Source organism: Vombatus ursinus, unplaced genomic scaffold (assembly GCF_900497805.2).
Source record: "Vombatus ursinus unplaced genomic scaffold, bare-nosed wombat genome assembly UNPS02014847.1, whole genome shotgun sequence".
NCBI classification, from domain to species: domain Eukaryota; kingdom Metazoa; phylum Chordata; class Mammalia; order Diprotodontia; family Vombatidae; genus Vombatus; species Vombatus ursinus.
The window spans coordinates 22,616,372-22,636,641 of record NW_020954625.1 but is presented as its reverse complement, the minus strand read 5'-3'; the positions used below and the strand labels follow the sequence as shown (position 1 = coordinate 22,636,641).

The following is a 20,270-nucleotide window of genomic DNA, read 5'->3' as shown; positions in this document are numbered from 1 at the left end:
TCAGCTCTGCTGCTCAAACTGCCCTCCCAGGAATCTCTAGGTTTGGTACTAGGCTAATGACACATTGACCCCTTATTCAATTCTGCTTAGGTTCCTAATCAACAAGGAGCCTGTCCTTTTCCCCTTTCAAAATGAAATAAAGCCCCAAATTCAATCTAAGGGTGATCTATCTTCCTCTTCTCATTCTACATTAATATTCAACATTATGATAAATAAGCAGACCTTTAGGTAAACATGCTTTAGATGATCAAAATAGAATAAATATAAAAATTAATGGATATCTACATAGCAGCAAGAGAACTAAAGGAAGACGTGAAGTCACCTGCAATAAACATTTATTAAACACTTACTGTTTATGAGGCCTTTGTTGGGAATAAAGAGACAAAAATGAGACAGTCCCTGCCCTCAGAGAGCTTCCATTCTTGTGTGTGTGTGTGTGTGTGTGTGTGTGTGTGTGTGTGAAAATGCCCACAGTTCTTTGTGTTCAGTGAATCTGAGATAGGTGTGCTGGCCCTTGTTCTCTGCCCAACTGTGATGCTCATGCATAGGGAAATGGGTAATTAGTATAAAATAAGTGAGAAGAAATCAGTGGGTTTGGGGATCTGAATTGTTGAAGTATCTATAAAGAAGAGATCTCAGCAGTTCCTCTGCCTGCCCAGAGCATCATGGTCAGTAGTGTCAATCATGTATTTCAGAGACTCATAGAATATCTGAACTGGAAGGGAACTCAGAAACTGATTTAACCCAAACTAGGATAAGGACTCACTCTGCAACCTATCCACCAAGCAGTAAATCACTAAACCTTCCTTGGTCTCAGTTTCCTCATCTGTTAAATGAGAAGGCTGGGTTAGATGTCATTGAAAGCTCCTTTCAACTCTTGATCAAGCCTCTGATTGAAGCCCTCCAATGAGGGGAAATCTCTTAACTTCTAGAGAGCTCATTTGACTGCTCTGTTTGTCAGAAAGGTCTTTCTTGACATTGAAATGAAATCTGCCTCTGTGGCACTTTCTTTTATTGTGGTATGAAACTACTAAGAGGGGTGTTGAGGTCTTCACTCTGATCAGGAAAAAGAACGGGTAGAACACTGGCTTTGGAGCCAGGGTAGACCTAGGTTGAAAATCCTGCCTCTGACCTATACTAAACAGGTGCCTGCAGGTTAAGTTACTCAGCATGTGTTTCCTCATCTCACTTCAGAATAGTTGTGAGAAACACATAGGATAATAGATGTGCTTTGTAAGCCCTATAGCAAGATATGAAGGTTACACACACACACACACACACACACACACACACACACACACACACACATACATACACTGCTCCTGCCTCTATGCCTGGAATACACTTTCCTCCTTTCTGACTCACGGAGCCTTTCTCTCTTTTTTAAGTAACTCAAGCAACACATTCTGCCTGAAACATTTTCAGGACACCCTTCTCCTCTCTGCTCCCCCCCCCACAATTACCTTGTATGTAATGGCTTCATATATATTTGTATTTTCTCTCTTTACATTTAGGTTATATGTCTTTATAGCCATACTTCTTGTCTTTCGCATTAGGATGTAAGTTCATTGTGTGCAGGGATTGTTTCATTCTTTACACTTGTATCCCCAACACTTGGTCAGGTGCTTGGCACATAGTAGGTACTTGATACATGTTTGCTGATTTCATGTCCACATAACAGCACCCAAAAGACCAATCGTGTTCTATTCAGTGTGTCTCAAGAGTCGTAGTTCACTTTGAAGCATTAATAGCTTAAAATTGCACTCAGATATTTAGGACACCCTGTCTAATAACTGGCATCCATAGAGTAGATGAGTACTTGCAAAATGCTTGACTTCTTGGCATATGTAACTTGATCCAAGGCTTAGCTCAGGTACACAGTTCTTCTGAGTTTTGTTAATGCTGTCTTCCTGCTCCCCCAACCTGGGAAATTTACTTTGTATGTGTATGCATGTACATACACACACACAAATTATATTTTTATAATTACTTTTTGGTGTGCATATTATTCACTTCCCCCTCTCCTGTAGCAGATAAGTTTCTTGGAAATAGAGATTGTTTGCTTTTCTTCTATTTTCATCCCCAGCACCACCAAAGTACCACTAAATATTGAACCTCCCAACAACCTTGTAAGGGCCATACTGCAAGTTTTTTTTTTTAATCACTGTGGTACAGAGGAGGAAACTCAAACTCAAAGAAAGTCATGAAATGACTTTCCTTTGGTCACCAAGTTGAAGTGTGAATCTTGGTTTTATTGATGGCAAGTCAATTAATCAACAAGTTTTTATAATCACATATTATTAGCACCTGGTACCAGTTATGTGATAGGTACCAGAGCTACAAAGACAAACAGAGAGTCCCTGCCCTCAAGGGGCTTATATATTATGTAGCCAACTGGTATGACAATATAGGGGTAAAGAGAAGGCACAATCCAGTATTCCCGCTCTTTAGCCATGGATGTTGAGTGAACACATAGGGGCTTATGTGTGCATCAGTACATAGGTTATTTCCGATAATATATGTCACTGTATCAAAATCAATCCAGCGGTAGCAGGACCCCAGGCTCTCATCAGCTATCCAGCAGCTGCCTCAATCTAGAGATCCAGATGTTAGAACTGTGAATAGTCATCAAACTCTGTCACTGCCTAGCTAAAGCGTATTAGACTTTGGCTAAATCGCACAAATTGGCAGAAAGAGAAGACGTGTTCTGAAGGTGCTTTAGCTCATCCAATGGAAGCCCTGGCTTCCTTTTCCTTCCAGCTGATCCCTATCAAAGGGCCTTTATCACAAAACTCTCCCCAATTAAGACCAGTCATCTACTCAAAGGGTGATGGGGGAAACGGTTTGTGTTCCCATTCACACACTAGGTGGTGCCCTTCTCTGTCATAAGAACAAATTTAAAAGAAATAAAGATTTCATTGATTTCTTTTCTGCTTTGATGTCTCATGCTTTTTGCTTGAGAAGAAACCAAGACAGAAGTCACAGCTCTCTGTTTTTAAATGGAAGCCCCCAAAATTTAATACATATCTGGATTTCAAAATCTGATGTTTAAGGAAACAATTTTTTTTTTTCATTTTCTTACTTTTACAGGATCAGGGCAGAACCCGATCTTAAACATTATCTCATCCCTCTTCTCATTTTACAGAAGAGGAAATCAAATATCAGAAAACATAAATGATTTGCACAAAATCACATGGTGTCAGAGGTAAGATTTGAACCCAGATTCTAACTTTAAATCTACTCTTTGTATTGGACCACAGTCCCTCAACAAGAAGGGAACTTAGAGATAGATCATTGTCCCTTCCCCTCTCTAGGCCCCAGTTTCTCTCCTGTAAAATAAAAGAAGTGACTTGACCAAGTGCACCCAAATGAGATTTTTTTTTCAGTCCCTTTTCTGGCTCACTTAGGACTTGAATTCTCTCTAGCCAATAAATAGGGTGACTGTCAGCAGGTGTCAGGTATAGAATTCAACTTGAATCATGCAAAAAAGCTATATCTTATATGAAACAGTGCTGGAATGAAGGACTCTGGAGGTTCCTTTGTAAAACATTTCTGAGAGATAGTAGAGATTTGAATAAACATCTGGCATTTCAGCTATCCCCAGGTCTGAAAAATGAACTGCCTGTGTTGTCTTCCTTATTACCAGAGGTTTTACAACCCTTCCCACCTCTTCCACAAATAAAGCTACACCTCTGCTTAGGTTTTCAGATGTGATGAAAGGTCTTTTCTCCTGTACTATTTATAAATGTCAATTAGTTTGAGTGTTCTCAAAAGGCATTATGACAAGGTTGAATGTTTCAGATCGGGAAGCCAAGAAATAGTAGCTGGATTAGATAAAAGAAAGAAAGAAAAACAGCTTTATAAATAAGAGTGGGGGCAGAGGGAGGTGAGCATCTGCTGGTGCTGAGAGCTTCAGATATAAAAAAAAAATTAAAAGAAAGTTTAAAACAATCACCAAGTGGGAAGAAACCTGTGCAAAGAATGAGGCATTTCCAGAGTAAAGATCTCAAAGTTTTATCACCAAAGGGTGTGTCCCCCCTCACCCACTTGGGACTGAGGTGGGCGTCTACAAAGGCTGTCCTTGAGAGACAATGTTGACTAGAGTAGCATACTTGGAGGCAGAAAGACCTGGACCCAAAGCCGCCCTTGGATATTTACCAGCTGTGTGACTCCCAGATAAAGTCCTTAACTTATAAGTCTCAGATTCCTTATTGATAAGAAATGAGAATAATAAGAGTTTCCTGTTAAAAGATTATTAGGAGACTTCAATGAGTCAAAGCAATTAAGCAGCTGTCTAGTCCAACCCATCTATGGTAAGGAATTTCCAATATAATATGCCCAGCAAAAATGACATCTTGTATGTGAAACTCTTTACAAACCTTGAAGTTCTACATACCAAAGTTTCTAAAACTTAAAAAAAAAAGTTACTCTCAAGGAAAACCTTTTTTCTCCGACTCCGGTTTCCCGAATACACAGACAAGATCGAGAAGCAATGTAGCATGTAGAAAGAGCACGATTAGCATTCTGGGACCTGGGTTCAAATTTGATTCCGATACTAGAATGGCATCTATAAAATGAGGCAGGTTGGAGAGGTTGGTGGAAGGTCCCTTTTTAGCTTTGGATCTACTATACTAATCTCCTGGGAGTGAAAAACCCAGCTGAAAAAAAAAATGTATTAAGAACAAAAGGAACCCTACAATGTCAAGAACTCTCATCTGAATTTTGAAAGGGCTGTGTGGGGTCGAGTCAAGCATAGGGTTAGAAGGCCGCCATTTTCTGCAGAATCAGCCCTAGGGGCTACCTACGCGTAGTTCCCTGCAGTGGGATGTAAGCGCCACGAAGGTAGGGTTTGTTTTAGTAGCCCTGCGAGTGGCTGGTGTTCGATGCCAAGCAACGGGAAGTTGGTAGGTCCAGTTCTGGGGTTCCCTGCTGCCAATTCTCATGGTGCATCTCCGGAAGTGGACTTCCGGCCCAGAGAGGGGATTCTCTCCCTCGAGTTGGGCACATCCAGAACCGGAGTTCAGAGTAACTAACCAGCTGTTGCAAGGGCCTGGCGACCCAGACGTTGCAGTTTGCAGTCAAAGCAGGCCTTTTCCTTTTCAGCAAGCCTAAGGCTCATTGCTATTAGCCAGTTCATTCAAGTCCCAGACTGGCCACTCTCAGATCGGTTACACCAGTTACTTCTCTGCCGCCCAGAAGAGGCTGGCCCTAACAGACCATCAGCCATGTCAAAGTGTGCTTTCTCCGGAGGAGCCCATCGCTGGGCGTGGACGGGAGGGCGCTCAGAGCAAACACCGCCTCGCTCGCTCTCTTGCACTCTCTCACACTCACACACGCATCACTTACACACCGTGGGAGCAGAACAACTCCGGGCAAAGCAAACTCTTAAAGACACACGCGCCTGCGTCTAGCTTGAAGTGGAGAGAAGGAGGCCCGGGGTCGAAGCACAGATGGCTTTATGCAAGTTATTAGCTGAAGTCAGTTTAATATTTATGAAATGTTCAAGGGGGGAAACCCTCCTCCTCCCCCCCCCAACCCCTACACAGAGTCTCAGGCTCCGGTTACAAGGAGCTGCGTCACCCACCAAATCACATGGTCATTGTTGCTATTTCAAGGATCAAGTGGCATAAAGCCCCATCTCTGCCCCCCCCCCGCTTCCCCCCTCCCTTTGGTACCCTCTAGTGCTGGGGAGGGATGGGCAGAGAGATAGATGCTGGGGAGAGGCTGCCCGCGCCTCTGACCCAACACTCAGGCAGGCAGCCGCCCAGCATCGGGGAGGGGGGGGCGGCACCGTGCGCTCCTGGACTGATTGGGGGGCGGGGGGTCCCAGGGGACACTGGGCGGCTCTAATTGGTTTCTCAATGAAAGCTAATCACCTATTCCCGGGAGGCTCTCGAGATTAGCACTCAACAGCTCCCGTCTCGCGCTCGCTTTTCGGTTCTCTCCTTGTCCCGGGGCTTTCAGGCCACTCAGCAGCGAGCGGATCGAAGGGCGCCGCTGCTCTCTCCCCGCCGCCCCCCACCCCGCCCCGCCAGCGCCAGCGGCAGCCGCGCAGCAGGAGTCTCCGCTCTCCCGCTCGGGCGCCACGCCGGGGCTCTCTCCTGCAGCCCGATCGCCCGCTCGCCCGCTCGCCCTCCTGAGCCTGTCCCGGGCGCCGCTGTCCCCTCCCACTCCTTCCCTCTGCATCCGCGCCGCCGCCCGAGGAGGAGGAAAAGTTGGGCCCGGGGCTGGGCGGGCCAGGCTGGGCTGGAAGATGAGCGAGCTGGAGGAGGACTTCGCCAAGATCCTGCTTCTCAAAGAGAGCCGCATCAAGGAGCTGGAGAAGCGTCTGGCCGAGAAGGACGAGGAGATCCAGGAGCTGCGGCGCAGGCTGCACAAGTGCCAGTCGGTGCTGCCCGCGCCCACCAGCCACATGGGCCCGCGGACCACCCGGGCGCAGGGCATCTCGGCCGAGCCCCAGACCTACCGTTCCTTCCACGACCTGCGCCAGGCGTTCCGCAAATTCACCAAGTCTGAAAGGTAGGCTCTGGCAGCCCAGGTGGCGGCCCCGGCGGCCCGCCGGGCGCGGAGGGCGGACGGGCAGAGGGGCAGGGGACCGGTTAATTAGCGTCCCGACTCCCGACTGCCGACCCCCAGCCCCCAGCCCCGGGACCGACCGGAGCTCTCGGAGGAGCCGGAGCAACTTGGGGCAAGGGCGGCGCCAGTGGGAGGAAGGGGTGAGCAGGGGGCTCTGCACGGGCCGCCCCAGCTCGGGATGGTTCGGGACTTTGCCCGGGGGCGTCTCTGCGTGGGAAAGGGGAGATGGAGGGCGCCTGTGTGGGCACCGGCAGATGGGGGAGATGTGCCTGAGTCGATGCAGCCTCTCACCTCGGGCCGGGCTCTGGGAAAGCTCTCTCCTTCCCCCTCACCCCCCCAACCCCCTGCCCAGTCCTGTCTAGACCCCGCAGCACCACCCCTGGGCGGAATTCAGGCCCAGGATGGGGGCGAAAGAGCGTGGAAAAAGTTTGCTCGAGCTCCCAGGAAGTTGCGGGCGCCCAGACACCGCCCAGCCCTGGGTGTCCCCGGCGCCTAGTCTACCGCGGCCGCTGGTGCCCGAGGCTTCGGCAGCCCCACGGGTTCCCACAGGCCCCAAGGCCCCGCCCTGCTTCTGAAGGACTTGAGGACCCCCCCCCCAAAAAAAAACCCAGCTCTGGCAACTGGGCATGCTCAGTGGTGACAGCCACCCGGGGAAGCTGGAGAGCGAGAGGGGAGCCGAGGGCTGGGTTTAAGTGAAAGTCGGAATCTGGAAGGCAGACGGCACATTAGCTTGACCTTAGGGAGAATGAGTCCGACCTCCTCGTCTTCTACAGTGAGGAAATTATGCCCTCGAGAGGGGAAGCGGCTTGCCCCAGGTCACTAAGTCTGGGAGTGGCAGTGTAAGGACTCCTCTCAGGGCTCTGGTGACCACCCAGCTGTCTGCACCATGCCCCAAAGACTCGTGTGTGTAGTGAAAAGGGAAAACTCTGGGCTCCGGGTCTGGATCTGCCTGCAATCAGCCTTAAGACCTTGGGCAAGTCTTTGGGCCCTTCTTTGACCTCAGTTTCCTCCTCAGTCAAATGGATTCCCAGAGGGCAGTGGACTAGGTGATCCTTCTAGCTGGAATGGTCCATGATCTGGATGGTGACAAGACTGGTGAAAAAGCGGTGCACGGGCCGGGGCAAGCCTCAGCAGGCCCACTGAGGTGGATGGAGCTGTGGCCACTAGGCAGGTCTTCGAAGGGTGTGTAGTGGTCGGTGTTTCTCACTGCATGAAACAGACCCACTTGGGAGATGTTTTGCTCACCTCCTGAGGCCTTGGGGGGCTGTAGGGTTAATGTCGTTTCAATGACTCCCCATGGCGAAGTGGTAGCTTTGTGTCGCCAGCTGGCTCATTACCTTACCTCTTATCTGCATGTCTCAGCCCCCTTACAGAATGGACCTAAGGTGGGGTCCAAGGACTTGGGCATTTGGCCCATCGTGGCCAATCTGCCCCCATCCTAAAAGTATTCTCTTTTGATAAACCTCTTCAGTCTCAGGGCTTGGGTGGGGGGGAGGGGCTCCATCAACCTCCCTTCCTTCTTCGTATTAGCGTACACACAAAACCAACCAGCCAGCCAAAAAGCCAGAGAGGAAAACTGTGCCTGTCCAAAGTTGTAGGGGGCTCAGGCTCGCAGTGCCTGCCGAGTGGGGAGTCTGGGAAGCTTCTGCCCCGTCTGCTCCTGCTGCCTGCACCGGAGAAGTGCCATCGATCCATCGATCGGCTCCAGCACTAAGGCTGCTCTGGACATTAGGGAGAGGAAGTCCAGGCTCCCAAGCCCATTACTGGCTTTTAGCTGCTGGGAGCTCGGAGCAGAAAATGCTTTCCACAGGATATTGAATATTCCATTAGGCTCGCTCTTCTGTCATCTTACCTTAAGCCTTCTGTTTGCCTGACTCACTCTGGGTCTGAGTTTGGGGCCCGCAGGAGTGGAAGTTCCAGCCTTGGATGAGTCGCCTAACCTTGTCTGCTCCTGCTTGGTTTTCTTAATTTGAAGGGTCCCTGTGTTCTTTAAAAGGCCCCCCCTACCTACCTTGTCCCCCGCTGCTGTCATCTGAAACTGTTGCCAGGGTTGACCTGTGTGTCCTTCAGTAGCTTTTCTCCATCACCTTTGTTTTGCTCTAACTCAGTTAGGTTCTGGTTTAGAGGGTCCTTGGGAGACAGACAGTAGGAACAAGGGGAGAAAGGACAGGAGGCTGAAAAGAGGGCACTTGCAGAGATGACCTTTGGGAGGTGAAGTAGCCATAAGGTCCTAACAGGAAGGGGCCTCAGAGTCTGTCTGGTCTGACCCCTTCATTTGACAGATGAGGAGACTGAAGCCAGGGGTTAAAATGACTGGCCTGAGGTCATACAGGGACTGAGGAACAGCCAGTGCTTCTGCTGCTCTACAACATCAAAGGGCATTGAAATTGGAAACAGAGATCCTGGATTCAAATTTCAACGTGGACAAGTTACTTTGTCCTCTCTGGGCCTCAGTCTCTTCAACGAAGAGGTCAGAGTGGCTGACGACAGAGGTCCATTTTCAACCTCCGATCTTAGAGCTTTCATGCCTCCTAAAGGTCAAATGATACCAGCCCAAAGTCTGTAATCCTAGGAAAAATCCTAGGAAAAAGTGGGGCCTCAACAAACGAGTCCCAGTGGGTTGTAGGCAAGTGTGTCCTTTAAAAATCCTGGGAGGAAATCCCAGTTAACTGATGGTGTTGGTGTCACCATCAGAGAGGCCCTCTCCCTCACTGGAACAACCCAATACTATTCTTTCTCCGTTCTTGATGACTCTGGTCAAGAAAGGATGCTGGCTAGGACCCTTGAAGGGCCAGAGGGGCTGCTGCTGAATCTGAGCTCAGCTCAGACTGCCCAGCTGATCTCAGCAGCTGGAAACGATCGGCCTATCTCCTTGGGCAGGCCCTTCCCCAGAGGTCACCCAGCAGCTGCTGTCCTCTCCCAGCCTGGGTCCCATCACATTTTTCTAATTACTGTTCTCTGTTGTCTGGGCTGGGCCCCTCCCGGGCTCTCATAACCATTTCCCAGGATTGAGCATGGTGATTGTGCTGGGGGCCTGAGAGGACATGAGAAAGGCCTTAGCACCCCATTCGCACCTCAGCTTGGGGTGATGCCACCCAGGTGATGGCTGCCAATGGCCTGCCCCCCTTCTCACAGAAGAGGCTTTTTCCCTGCTAGTACCAATTTTGAGGGAGGAAGTAACTGACCTTGGAGATGCCTACAGCCTCCCCCGGCATTTTCCCACGTGGGGCGGGAACCTGCATTCTAGGCAGTGATTGCCCTCCTTTCCCATTACGTCTGCTGAGCACATATTTGGATGTTTAGCCAGTCACTGGAGTATCTCCTTCTCTCCCCTGTCTGCTGAGTTACATTAGGACTGAAGGGAATGTTTTTCCCTCCTTCTCCCACCCGGCGCCCCATTCTGACTCATTAGAGGTTAAACAATTTGACAGGTATAATATATGGACAGAGCAATGGCTGGAATTGGGGGTGGGGGTGTACCAGAACATTTAAAGGGATAGGGCAAATTTAATTATCACCCAGCACTATGTGTCTTTGAGGCAGTCAGTCAGGAAAGTCCGAAAGGCTCTTTCTGGGAAGCAAAGTGTAATAGGCCTAATGAGGAGCTTTGGAAAGAAACGTGCAGATACAGGCACAATCTGCCTTGTAGGGATGACAAAAATAAATGACAGTAATAATAGCATTCATATGGGACTTCAAGATTTGCAAAGGGAATTTTACATGTATTATCTCATTTGAACCTCTTAACAACTCTGTGCTATCTAGGTAGGTACTGCTACTATCTTCATTTTACAGAAGAGGAAACTGAGTCCGAGGTGAAGTGACTTGCCTAGGGTCACACAGCTAGTAAGTGTCTGAAGCAGGATTCAAACTCAGCTCTTCCAGACACCAAGTCAACATTCTATCCCTCTATGACATCCTGATGCTTCGTGGAGGTCAGGCCCTTTACAAATTTAAAGGCGCCACATAAATGCCAGCTGTCATTGTTATCAGAAATATGTTGTAGTGACTAGAAAGCCCAGGTAGGGTCAGGAAGACCTGGGTTCAAGTACTCCCCCTGCCACATACTGCCCACGTGATGCTACACATGCAGTTCTCTAAGATAAGTTGGTGGGCAAGTCCCTATCTGAACTGGTAGATTGGGGTTTCTTCACTCAGAGTTCCCTACATCAAAGAAAACCACAGAGGCAGGCTAGCAACAATAACGGTAAGAACAATAAGCATTAACATGAAAGAAAAAAAAAAACCAGGAGTGGCTTTTCCACCGCACTGTCTCTATCTGAACTCCCGAGAAGTGGATGAGGGAGAATAACAACAATAAAATAATAAATAGCATGCAATTTACTGATGTGTGTATTTCAGACATGAGTTCTACTACCAAGAGCCGAGTCTGCCTAGTGACTTCACCCGGGCTGAAAGTCAGCTCATTTCTGATGGGATTCAGACTCATTTCCATGATCTCCCCACTGTTGCCCAGGGGCAGTCAGCAAAGGGACAGGCCACTAGGTCAATTTCAGACTTTCTCTGGACACCTGGCATTTTTTTGTGCTGACTAGAAAATGAACATAGGCTGGAAGTATTCAGAGGCTATTTTAGGATAATAGAAGAGGAAGCAATCATCTATGAGACTTTGTTTTGGGAAGCAATTGCCATCCCAAATATTTTGCCAAATATTTGTTACTAGGAGCAAAAAATAGCTTAAGGATTTAAGCAACAGGCAGCAGATCAGGGAGAATTCTTCAATTATTGTAATCTAGAGGGCCTAATTATATCTCGATTTCCATGTGTCCACTCAGGGCATAGCATGACATCGACATCCAAAAGGATCTAAGGAATGCTTCGGGGAAAATGAAACCAGGGACTGGAGCTTTTAATGTGCGTATCAAGTGTACGATATTAGGAGAGTGTCTAAAAAGAAAACATCCTACTTATGGCACTTGGTATTTTCAGGACTTTCAGAAATGCAGGATTTGCAGTTTCACGTGCAATCATCTTTTCTGTTGTATTATGTTATGGAAAAGCTTGTTTTATTCCATAAATTAAAAATAAAATTAAGAAAAGAAAGACATGCATGGTAAGAATAAGATGGTTAGTTGAAATTTGCCTGTAGCCCAAATGTTTAATATAATATGATGTGATATAATACATATAACATAGTATAATCTCTGGAGGCATATATATATATATATACACATATAATATGTATAAAATATACTATATATATGATATATAGTATATATGTAATACATATAAAATATACACAAGTACACACATATCTATGTATATATACATATTTGTATATATGTGTTGCATATATCTTTGCCGAGTTCTTACATCACATTTGTATGAGAATTTCTTCTTCCAATTCAGATCAGTAACTCATCTGTAACTTATGTTAGTTTGTTGTTTGGGGACACTAAAATGTTCAATGGGTCACAGGTCACATAAGTAGTGTGCTTCCTAGCAAGGTATGAACCCTTGTGGTCCTGAACCCACTGGCTCACTATCCATTAGGCAACAATGCCTTTCACTCGTTCTATTTAGTATTAACGCTTTCAGGAAAGGGACATCAAGCAATACAGACATTTTCTGCTTAATTTGTGTTTTATCTACATGCTGGTGATCTCTGTGATAATTTTAAATATTTAACTTCAAATTTTTTAACTTAACATTGATGATTGATAGGTTATTGATATAGTAATAGTGTGTGCATTATTATTTATTATTTTCTAAATTAATTTTGACTGAGCCTCTGGAGTCAGAATCTAGATTCAAAGCCCATTTCTGATGACTGTTTGACCCTGGGCAAGTCACTTCTGTGGACCTCAGTTGCCTCATCTGTAAATTAAAGGTTAGGGTTTGGGATAGCCACTGAGGTTCCTTCCAGGTCTGAATCCATGATCTTATAATTTCTTACTGCCCTAAAAATGTATGAGGTGACTCTGCCCTGCTCTCTGACAGCAAAATGCTTCTGTTATCAGCCTAATGGAGAGAAAGAGCAGCTCCCACAGCCGAAGCCTTTGGAGGCTGGCGAGGCTCGTTTCCCACACCCGCTCTGGGATAGAGGCAGGAATCCATCATCTCTCTGCCAATTCAATTTCTCAGGGTCCTGGGTCCTCTTGATCATTGCAGTCAATTAGGCTTTGTCTGTATTCAGAACTTGGAGTTCTGAAGCAGTGTGTGAATTCCTGAGGCTGAATGCTGAATGCTAGTGGGCTGGGGACCATCTCCCCCTTCTCTCAGGCCAGCCTGGCTTTGGCTCAGCTAGGGAGCTTCGATCTGAAAGGAGTTTGGGCCAGTGCAGATGCCAGGGACTCTTGGGAGGTCATTTGAGGCCCACCTTCGGGCATTTCTGTGCCCCAAGATTAGGCCCCGATCAAAACTCAGATGGCACCAACTGCTCCCAGGTGAGAGAAGCAGTCCCTTTCCTTCTTGTGGCGGTCCCGAGATTGTGGCTCAGTACTAGTAGAAGGGAAAGAATCATGCATTTAGCCTGGGAGGACCCTGGTTCAAATCTGGACGGTGCTTTTCTGGCTAACCAGAGGATTTGAGGTAAGTTTGGTTCTGCCTCAGTCAAACAAAAGAAGGTGACTTATCAGGTCCCACGCAGCTATGGCTCTGGGCCCTGTGACGCCATGACACCCACGGGTCAGAAGCGGGTCAACTGGTTAGGGAGAGGAAGGGAGGGGAGAGAGACGTGAAGGAAGAGGGGCTCACCCCAAGGGTCCTCCACAGCTCTCTGGCACAATGGCCAGTCTTTGGGACGGTCGGCACCATGACCCAAGCTCTGAGGGCGGGGACTGTTGAGTTCTGGGCTTTATATTCCCCATTGCTTCTCCTAGTGCACGTAGTAGGCACACGCTAAATGCTTGTTGATCGACTGCTTTGTCCATCTTCACTCACCTCCTTAGGTCACGAGCAAGACTGCTTAGAGCTAAATTCCATTTCTCTTTGAGTCTCTGCACCTTTTCTCTACTCCCCCTGGCCCCACCTCTGCCCCCACATGGGCTTCTTTGTAGCATATGAACTAACCTCTGATTGTAGGACAAGACTGGATAGGTTACAAAGTACAAAGAATGGTTTGGACGCCAGCCTGGATTCTGCCACCAGCAGGCTGGGTGACAACAGGCAAGTAGGTGCCCTCCGATCTCACTTCCCCTCTCCAGCCCTTGTTGGACCCCAAGTATCTGCCCATTTTATTGTCCCTGGGCCTGTTCTGTGCTTAGGTCGATTCATCCACCTAGCATTTGCTGAGTATCTGCCTTGTGCCAGGGGACTGTACTAGGTTCTCGGAGTACAAAGACAAAAAAGTAACTGACCCTGGCCTCTAGGAGCCTGCAAACAACTGAGGTAAACAGCAGGAACTCAGATAAACACAGATTATGTACAAAATGAACGTAATGTAATTGTATGGAGAGGGGGACCAGGGAAGGCATACTAGAGGACATGGCAACTGAGGTGGGAATGAAGCTAGGGGTCCAAGAGGCAGAGGTAAGGAGAGAGTCCATTCCAGGCATGGGGGCAAAGGCATGGAGGTAGGGAATGAATGTTGAATATGGAGAAACAGACAGTATGGTTGGAGTGCCTAGGATGGATGAGTGCCCTCAGTCACAAAGTCACCAAGAACTTGGACTCGACCACCTGAAAGTCCTGACAAAACCTCAAATGAGGTCAGTGGCCTTTTCCTCTATCTTCCCCTCTCCCTCCTGCCCCACACATATAAGGGCAGATTTCCCAGCGTTTTCTTGCTCCTCAAACAAATCTTTGAGAGCTGAGCTGAGACCCTGGGAGCTTAATCAACACCCCTCCCCCCCTTTTTTAGTTGAGATTTTTCAGATGATTCTCATCGCTCAGCTCTGGAGCAGATATTTTTATTAGCCTTTGAGAAAGCCACTTATCAGAGTTCAGGACCCTGTATTATCACATTTGTGTAACTCTTGGAAGTCATTGGGAGTGCTGAGATAAAGTCAGGATAACACATCCTGTTTCACAAAAAGGAAAGACTGGAAGTTTGGAAGTTCCCCGAAGGAATGTAGGACTTTGGCAGAAGCAGGATCTGCAAGAAGCTGAAAAGCCTGATTGTACATGGATGCATCCCTTGCAGAGCACTGTGTCACCTTTTCACCAAATCTCTGTCTGGTGCCCGACTGCCACCTGCCACACGAAGCCTCTGCCATCCCTCCAGCTGCTGGTTCCCTTGCTTCCCAAATCACGTTGTGTCTGTTTTGTGTACACCCTTGTGCCTCCATGTGACCTCTCCTGATAGAATCTATCCTCTCTGAGGACAGGAACAGGTTCATTTTTGGCCACGCTCATTCCAAATCCACGTTCCTACGATCTTGGAAGCTCCTTCTAGTTCTGAATGTGAGCCGATGATTCTAAAATCATACCTAACCAACAGTCCCCAATCTAAGAAGATATCCCTCCAAAATGGTGATTCAGCCTTTGCTTCAGGGCTCATTACCTCCTGGAATACCCATTCCACTTTTAAACAAGCTTTACTTTCCAAGTTTTCAGACTCCGTACTATGTGTAAACCAGTTAAGTGTTCAGGAGAATTTCTCTCTTTTTTGTTGCTTAGAAATTCCTCAAGTTGGCTGAACTCCGGTTGGTCTCAAACAATCAAAACTTGGGAAAGCTAACTGGTCTCATCAGTGGAATTAGGTTTGATTGTAGACTGGAGATATGCCCTCTGTAATCTGTTGAAAAATCTATTTGGTTATCTTACGTTTCAGATGCCTATTTCCTACTCTGTGTTCACTCATCAGAAAACTCAGAGTGGGAGAAGAGTAGAGTTGGAAATCCCTTTGGAGCTCGGTGGTCTCAGTGTGGGAATCATTGCGCTTGGTATGTTCCACCTAATGGAACAATGAGTCCACCTTCTTCCCCTTGGGTGAGGCCTAGTTTAGATCTACCTCCACCAGGCGTGGTTTTGCTCCAAGATCCCTTGAGCCCTGACTTTTGGGTGTCATAGAATGCATGTGAATGATAGGGTCTCTGCAGGATCTCCTGATTCCTGAATCATCCTTAACAATATTTTGGTGGTTTGGGGGACAATTCAGTTTCTTTTTTTCTGAGTTTTTTTGGAGGAATGGTTTCCTAAATACTAAAATTGAAAATTACATCCTTCATCACTGAATTCATTCCTCCCCCTTGGGGAAGTTGATGTTGTAAGAGATTCCAGAAAGTGAAAATAACACGCGTGTACTTTCAATATTTTTATGGCTCTGAGATCCATTGATGTGGGTTGTCCTACCACTGACGCTGTTCACAGCACCCTCTATGTCTTCCTTTAAAAAGTAAAGAATAAAAAAGTTAATTATCTAATGTGACATAACAGTTATTGTTAGTGGTCCTATCTTCTTTCCTTTGTGGGGCAAATAAAGACACTTGTTTCTTTCCTTAAATAATATAAAATCTTGCTCCCTAAACCCTTAAAGAATCAGAGAGGGGGTTGCTACTTTTTTGTTGTTACTTTTTCATCATTAACTGAGCAGTCCATTATGTGGTGCAGAAGAAAGAGTTCTGGCTAGAGAGTCAGGGAACTTGGATCTCACCCGGGATACTTTCCACCTGAGTGACCTTTGGCAAATCACTTTAATTATCTGTACCTCAGTTGGTTCCTTTGTAAAATAAGGGCATTGGACCAGATGACTCCTGACATTCCTTCTAGCTCTGCATTCCTGTGAATTTAAAATGCTCTTTTCCTAACCGCTTCTGTCATATTAAACATAGTAGAGGTCTATGTTTGGTGTTAGAGGATAATCCACTTTGAGAGTTTGATTTCAGCAGAAAGTTTAATAGTACAAATGATAATTTATGCACCCTGGTTTACTAAACTGATATGTAGGAGGCATTTCCTTAATTTAGGTAAATCAAGTCTATTTGTGAAAACAATACATATATATGTTCATATGGTTATGACTATGTGGTCTCATCAATTTGGATATTTGTCCTAAGGAATGCAGATTGCTGCCTACCATAGGCTCCCAGCCTGAGTGACTCTTGTACGTGACCTCCCAGAAGTTTGACACAAGATGTCCATCCAATGTCCTGGAAGCCTTCCTTGGTTTGTGTTGATATCATAAAGCTCCCATTGAAGTGGACGAGCGGTCCTTTGGTTAACCTTACCTCTCACTGGGTTACCATCCCATCTTTTTCATGTGTGTACTTTTTGATGTCATCCTTTACTCCACCTCTTTTTTGAAATTTCCTCAAGTTTTAACCCATGAAACTTGTATGTAAAACCGTTAATTCAGAGAGTTGAACACAATTTTAATTATGAAAAGACAAATACAAAAATTAAATTAAAATGTGCTTTATTGAATTAACTCTTCCCTTCCCATCAGTTGGTGAGCTTCTTGAGGGCAGAGACTGTATTTTTCCTCCTTTTGTATTTCCAGTGCTTAGCACAGTTCCTGGCACATGGTAAGCACTTAATAAATGTTTATTGACTGACTTCTATGATTAGAGAAGACACAACAATGCTCCAGATTTTTTTACTTATTTAGAATGCACAGGAATGTGTTTTATGTATTTTGCTGACAGCAGAATTTCTCACTTGGAACTTAGGATCTTAGGAATCCTTAGGAATCCTTCAAGATCTGACATCCTTTCTCTCCCCCCCCCATCAACGAGTTAATTATTTGTGAGCAAATATGTTAAGACAACAAGGAAGAGCTACTCTCAAAGAGACTCTGGAGTAATAAAAATAATCCCCAGTCTTCTCTAGTCATTCTGATGAAACTGTTGACATCCCAGGCCCTAGGAGTATGGAAACTAGGTGTCTGAAGAAATCCTTCTTCACATGAACATTGTTTGCACTTAAATAGTATCTGGCCTGGTTATTAATACTGTGGTAAAAGGTCATTCACTCCGATGCCAACATTTGAGAATTTGTTATTTACTGATGTCAATTACAGCTGGACCAACATCTACCTTTGCACTCTCCACAAAAAAGAAAAAAAAAATTAGAAATTTAGAGTCAGAATACATTATCCCAACTCCCATTATTTACAGATGAGGAAACTGAGGCCTTGAGAAAATAAATGACTTGCCTATGGTCACACAACTACTTAGCAGCATGGCCCAAATCCAAGCCCAGGTCTATGTGACTCCTGCTCCGAGTTCCTCCCATTAATGCCTTGGGGAATTAGAGGACCATAGAGCTCAGACTGAAAGGAGTTTGGAAGCCCTCTAGCCTACCCCCCATTTTAGGGATGAGGGAACTGAGGCCTAAGTAGATTAAGTGCCTTGCCCAAAGTCACCCACGTAGTTTGCATCAGAGAGGGACCAGTTTACTGTTGGGGACAGCGCTTCTTTTCTGCTAAGCAAATGAATGGGATCGGCAAGATTTGGCAAAGAAATTTTTTTCTGATATTTAAAAGGATCAGTTATTTTGTCAATGGTGGTTGGGAGAGCTCTGTGAATGCATCCGGTAACCCTACTGCCCCATAGTTGAGGGTCTTTGTGACCTTGGTGACCAATCTTCTGATGATGTGCCCATCTCAGTGGACTTTGGCTGATCCTCAGGCTGCAAATATAGAACATAGAACTAGGCCTTTCCAAATCCAAGAGATGTTCTAGGACTTGTATCTGTTTGACAGAACATAGAGAGCCCAGGGCCACCTCCAAATTACGATGACGCATCAGCACAGGATGTTAGTGGAGGGCAGGAGACAATTCTATGGCACTCTGTGTCTGTGTCGACTCATTGGTGTGTAAATATTCCACAGAATACAGGAGCTCTCAATTCACCCATATTTGCCCATCCTATCCAGCACCTTCCCAGGTTTTTCTATACATCCATCACTGGGGTTTCAGTCAACAGGCCAGAAAGATGGGGTGGGACCTTGTCCATGGTGCTGATATTAAAGGGTCCTTCATTCACTGAGTCCTAAGTATCCATGCCATAGAAGCTTAGGGTCATAGACTGAGAGACCACCTAATCAAACTCCCTTATTTCACAGATGAGGGAAATGAGGTTCAGAGACATGGTGACCTGTCCAAGGTCACACAGGAAATAAGTGGCAGAAATACTCAGGTTCACTCTCTTCACTGTACCACATTGCACCTCCCTCGTTAGCAACTTCTTTATTTGTGCTTGATTTGAGTTACTGATCCTGCTCAATTCATAAATCGATGCTTCAGTGTTTCTGGGATCCGTGATTTTATTACTTTGAGAATTTCTCCCACCAGCACAACTTTTGTACAATTTGGGTGTTGGTCTTTGGGGCTCACTGTGGCTGATGAAGCCCCCTACCTGTGGCCAAGCTCATGATTAGCTTCCCCCAAATTAGCTAGGCTGGTCTTAAGATAACAGACTCTATTTCTGAGACCGTATTCTCTGTGTATACACATAAATATATTTTACATGTATGTGTTTGTATTTGCATGTATTTATCTGTACACATGTTGCTTCTTTCAATAGAATGTAAGGTCCCTAAGGACAGGGACTATTTTGTTTGATTTTGTATCTTTCAGTTCCTAGCACAGTACCTGACACCTAGAAGTTGCTTAATGAATGTTCGGTGATTGATACTTGAAACCCTGTCTGATTGCTAGGACAATTACAGACTGTGTGCCCTGTTGGCAGAACCTTTGAGCACCCAGGGTCACCTCCATACCATCATGGTATCACTGCAGGGCCTTGGTGAAGGATAAAAAGAAGTCCTTTTTTTTTTTTTAATTTGAAAATCAAACCTTTCCATAATACTATTAGACTATCCCACCAGTAGTCTCCTAGCTCAGTTGCAGAGTGGATAAAGTTAGGAATACCCAAGTTCAATCTGTCCCTCAGGGAGGAAGGACCTACTGGCTATATAACCCTACACAAGCTACAACCTCTCTGAACTTTAGTTTCTTCATCTATAGAATGGGGCTAATAATGGCGCATTCCTCGAAGGGAAGCTGTGAGGATCGAATCAAATGATGGATGTAAAGCATTTGGGAAGCCTTAAAACCCTCAAAAAATGGAGCTGTTTCAGAGACTTTCTGCATTTGAGCTCCTTAGGTCTATTGTGTGTTTGAATATCTGAGACCACAAAGCCTATAAGGCAAACTCTACAGGAATCTCAAGTCTAGTCTTAGGTTTCTCTCTTACATTCATTGCCCTGTTTGTTTAACTGTATGATAGCATTATTGTTTATAAAGAATAGCCAAGAGCTTTTGGGAAAACCTTCATACAGAATCACAGGAAGTGAGAGCTTAAAGGGACCTCTGGCACTGCTTAGTGCCACCTCTCATTGTGCCAATGAGGAAACAGACCTAGAAAGTTGAATGTGGGAGGGAATGTGGTACAATGCAAAGGGTCCAGGGTTTGGAATCAAGGCCCTGGTTTTGAATCCCATCTCAGTATCACATTGGGCAAGTCATTTCACTTCCCTGGGCCTCAGTTTACTTCTCCATGAACTGAGGGGGTTGGACTTGATCTCTGAGGTCACTTGAAACTCTTTATCTCATGTCCTGACTTATCTGAGATCATAAAATGTGGCAAAACTGGGATTCTAATTAAAGCCTTATGACTGCAAAAAAAAAAAAAACAAAAAAGCAAAACAAAAAAACAAACCACAACACTTTAAAGTGCTGTATAAATGCAAATGATTGTTAATAATAGTAGTGATGATATCCAGAATCTAAGTCATTGAAATCTTCCTCCAAGACTCACCTCATGAATGACTGTTATTTGGAGTTTTA

General features: G+C 45.8%; 1 protein-coding gene across 1 annotated transcript in view; it reads left to right on the top strand.

Moving 5' to 3' along the window:
- Positions 1–6,253: 6,253 nt before the first annotated feature.
- Positions 6,254–20,270, top strand: part of PRKG1 (protein kinase cGMP-dependent 1) — a 1,334,778-nt gene continuing 1,320,761 nt past the window's right edge. Inside the window, exon 1 of the mRNA XM_027840670.1 lies at positions 6,254–6,519. Coding sequence (XP_027696471.1) covers positions 6,254–6,519 — 266 coding nt within the window. The remainder of the gene's footprint in view (positions 6,520–20,270) is intronic.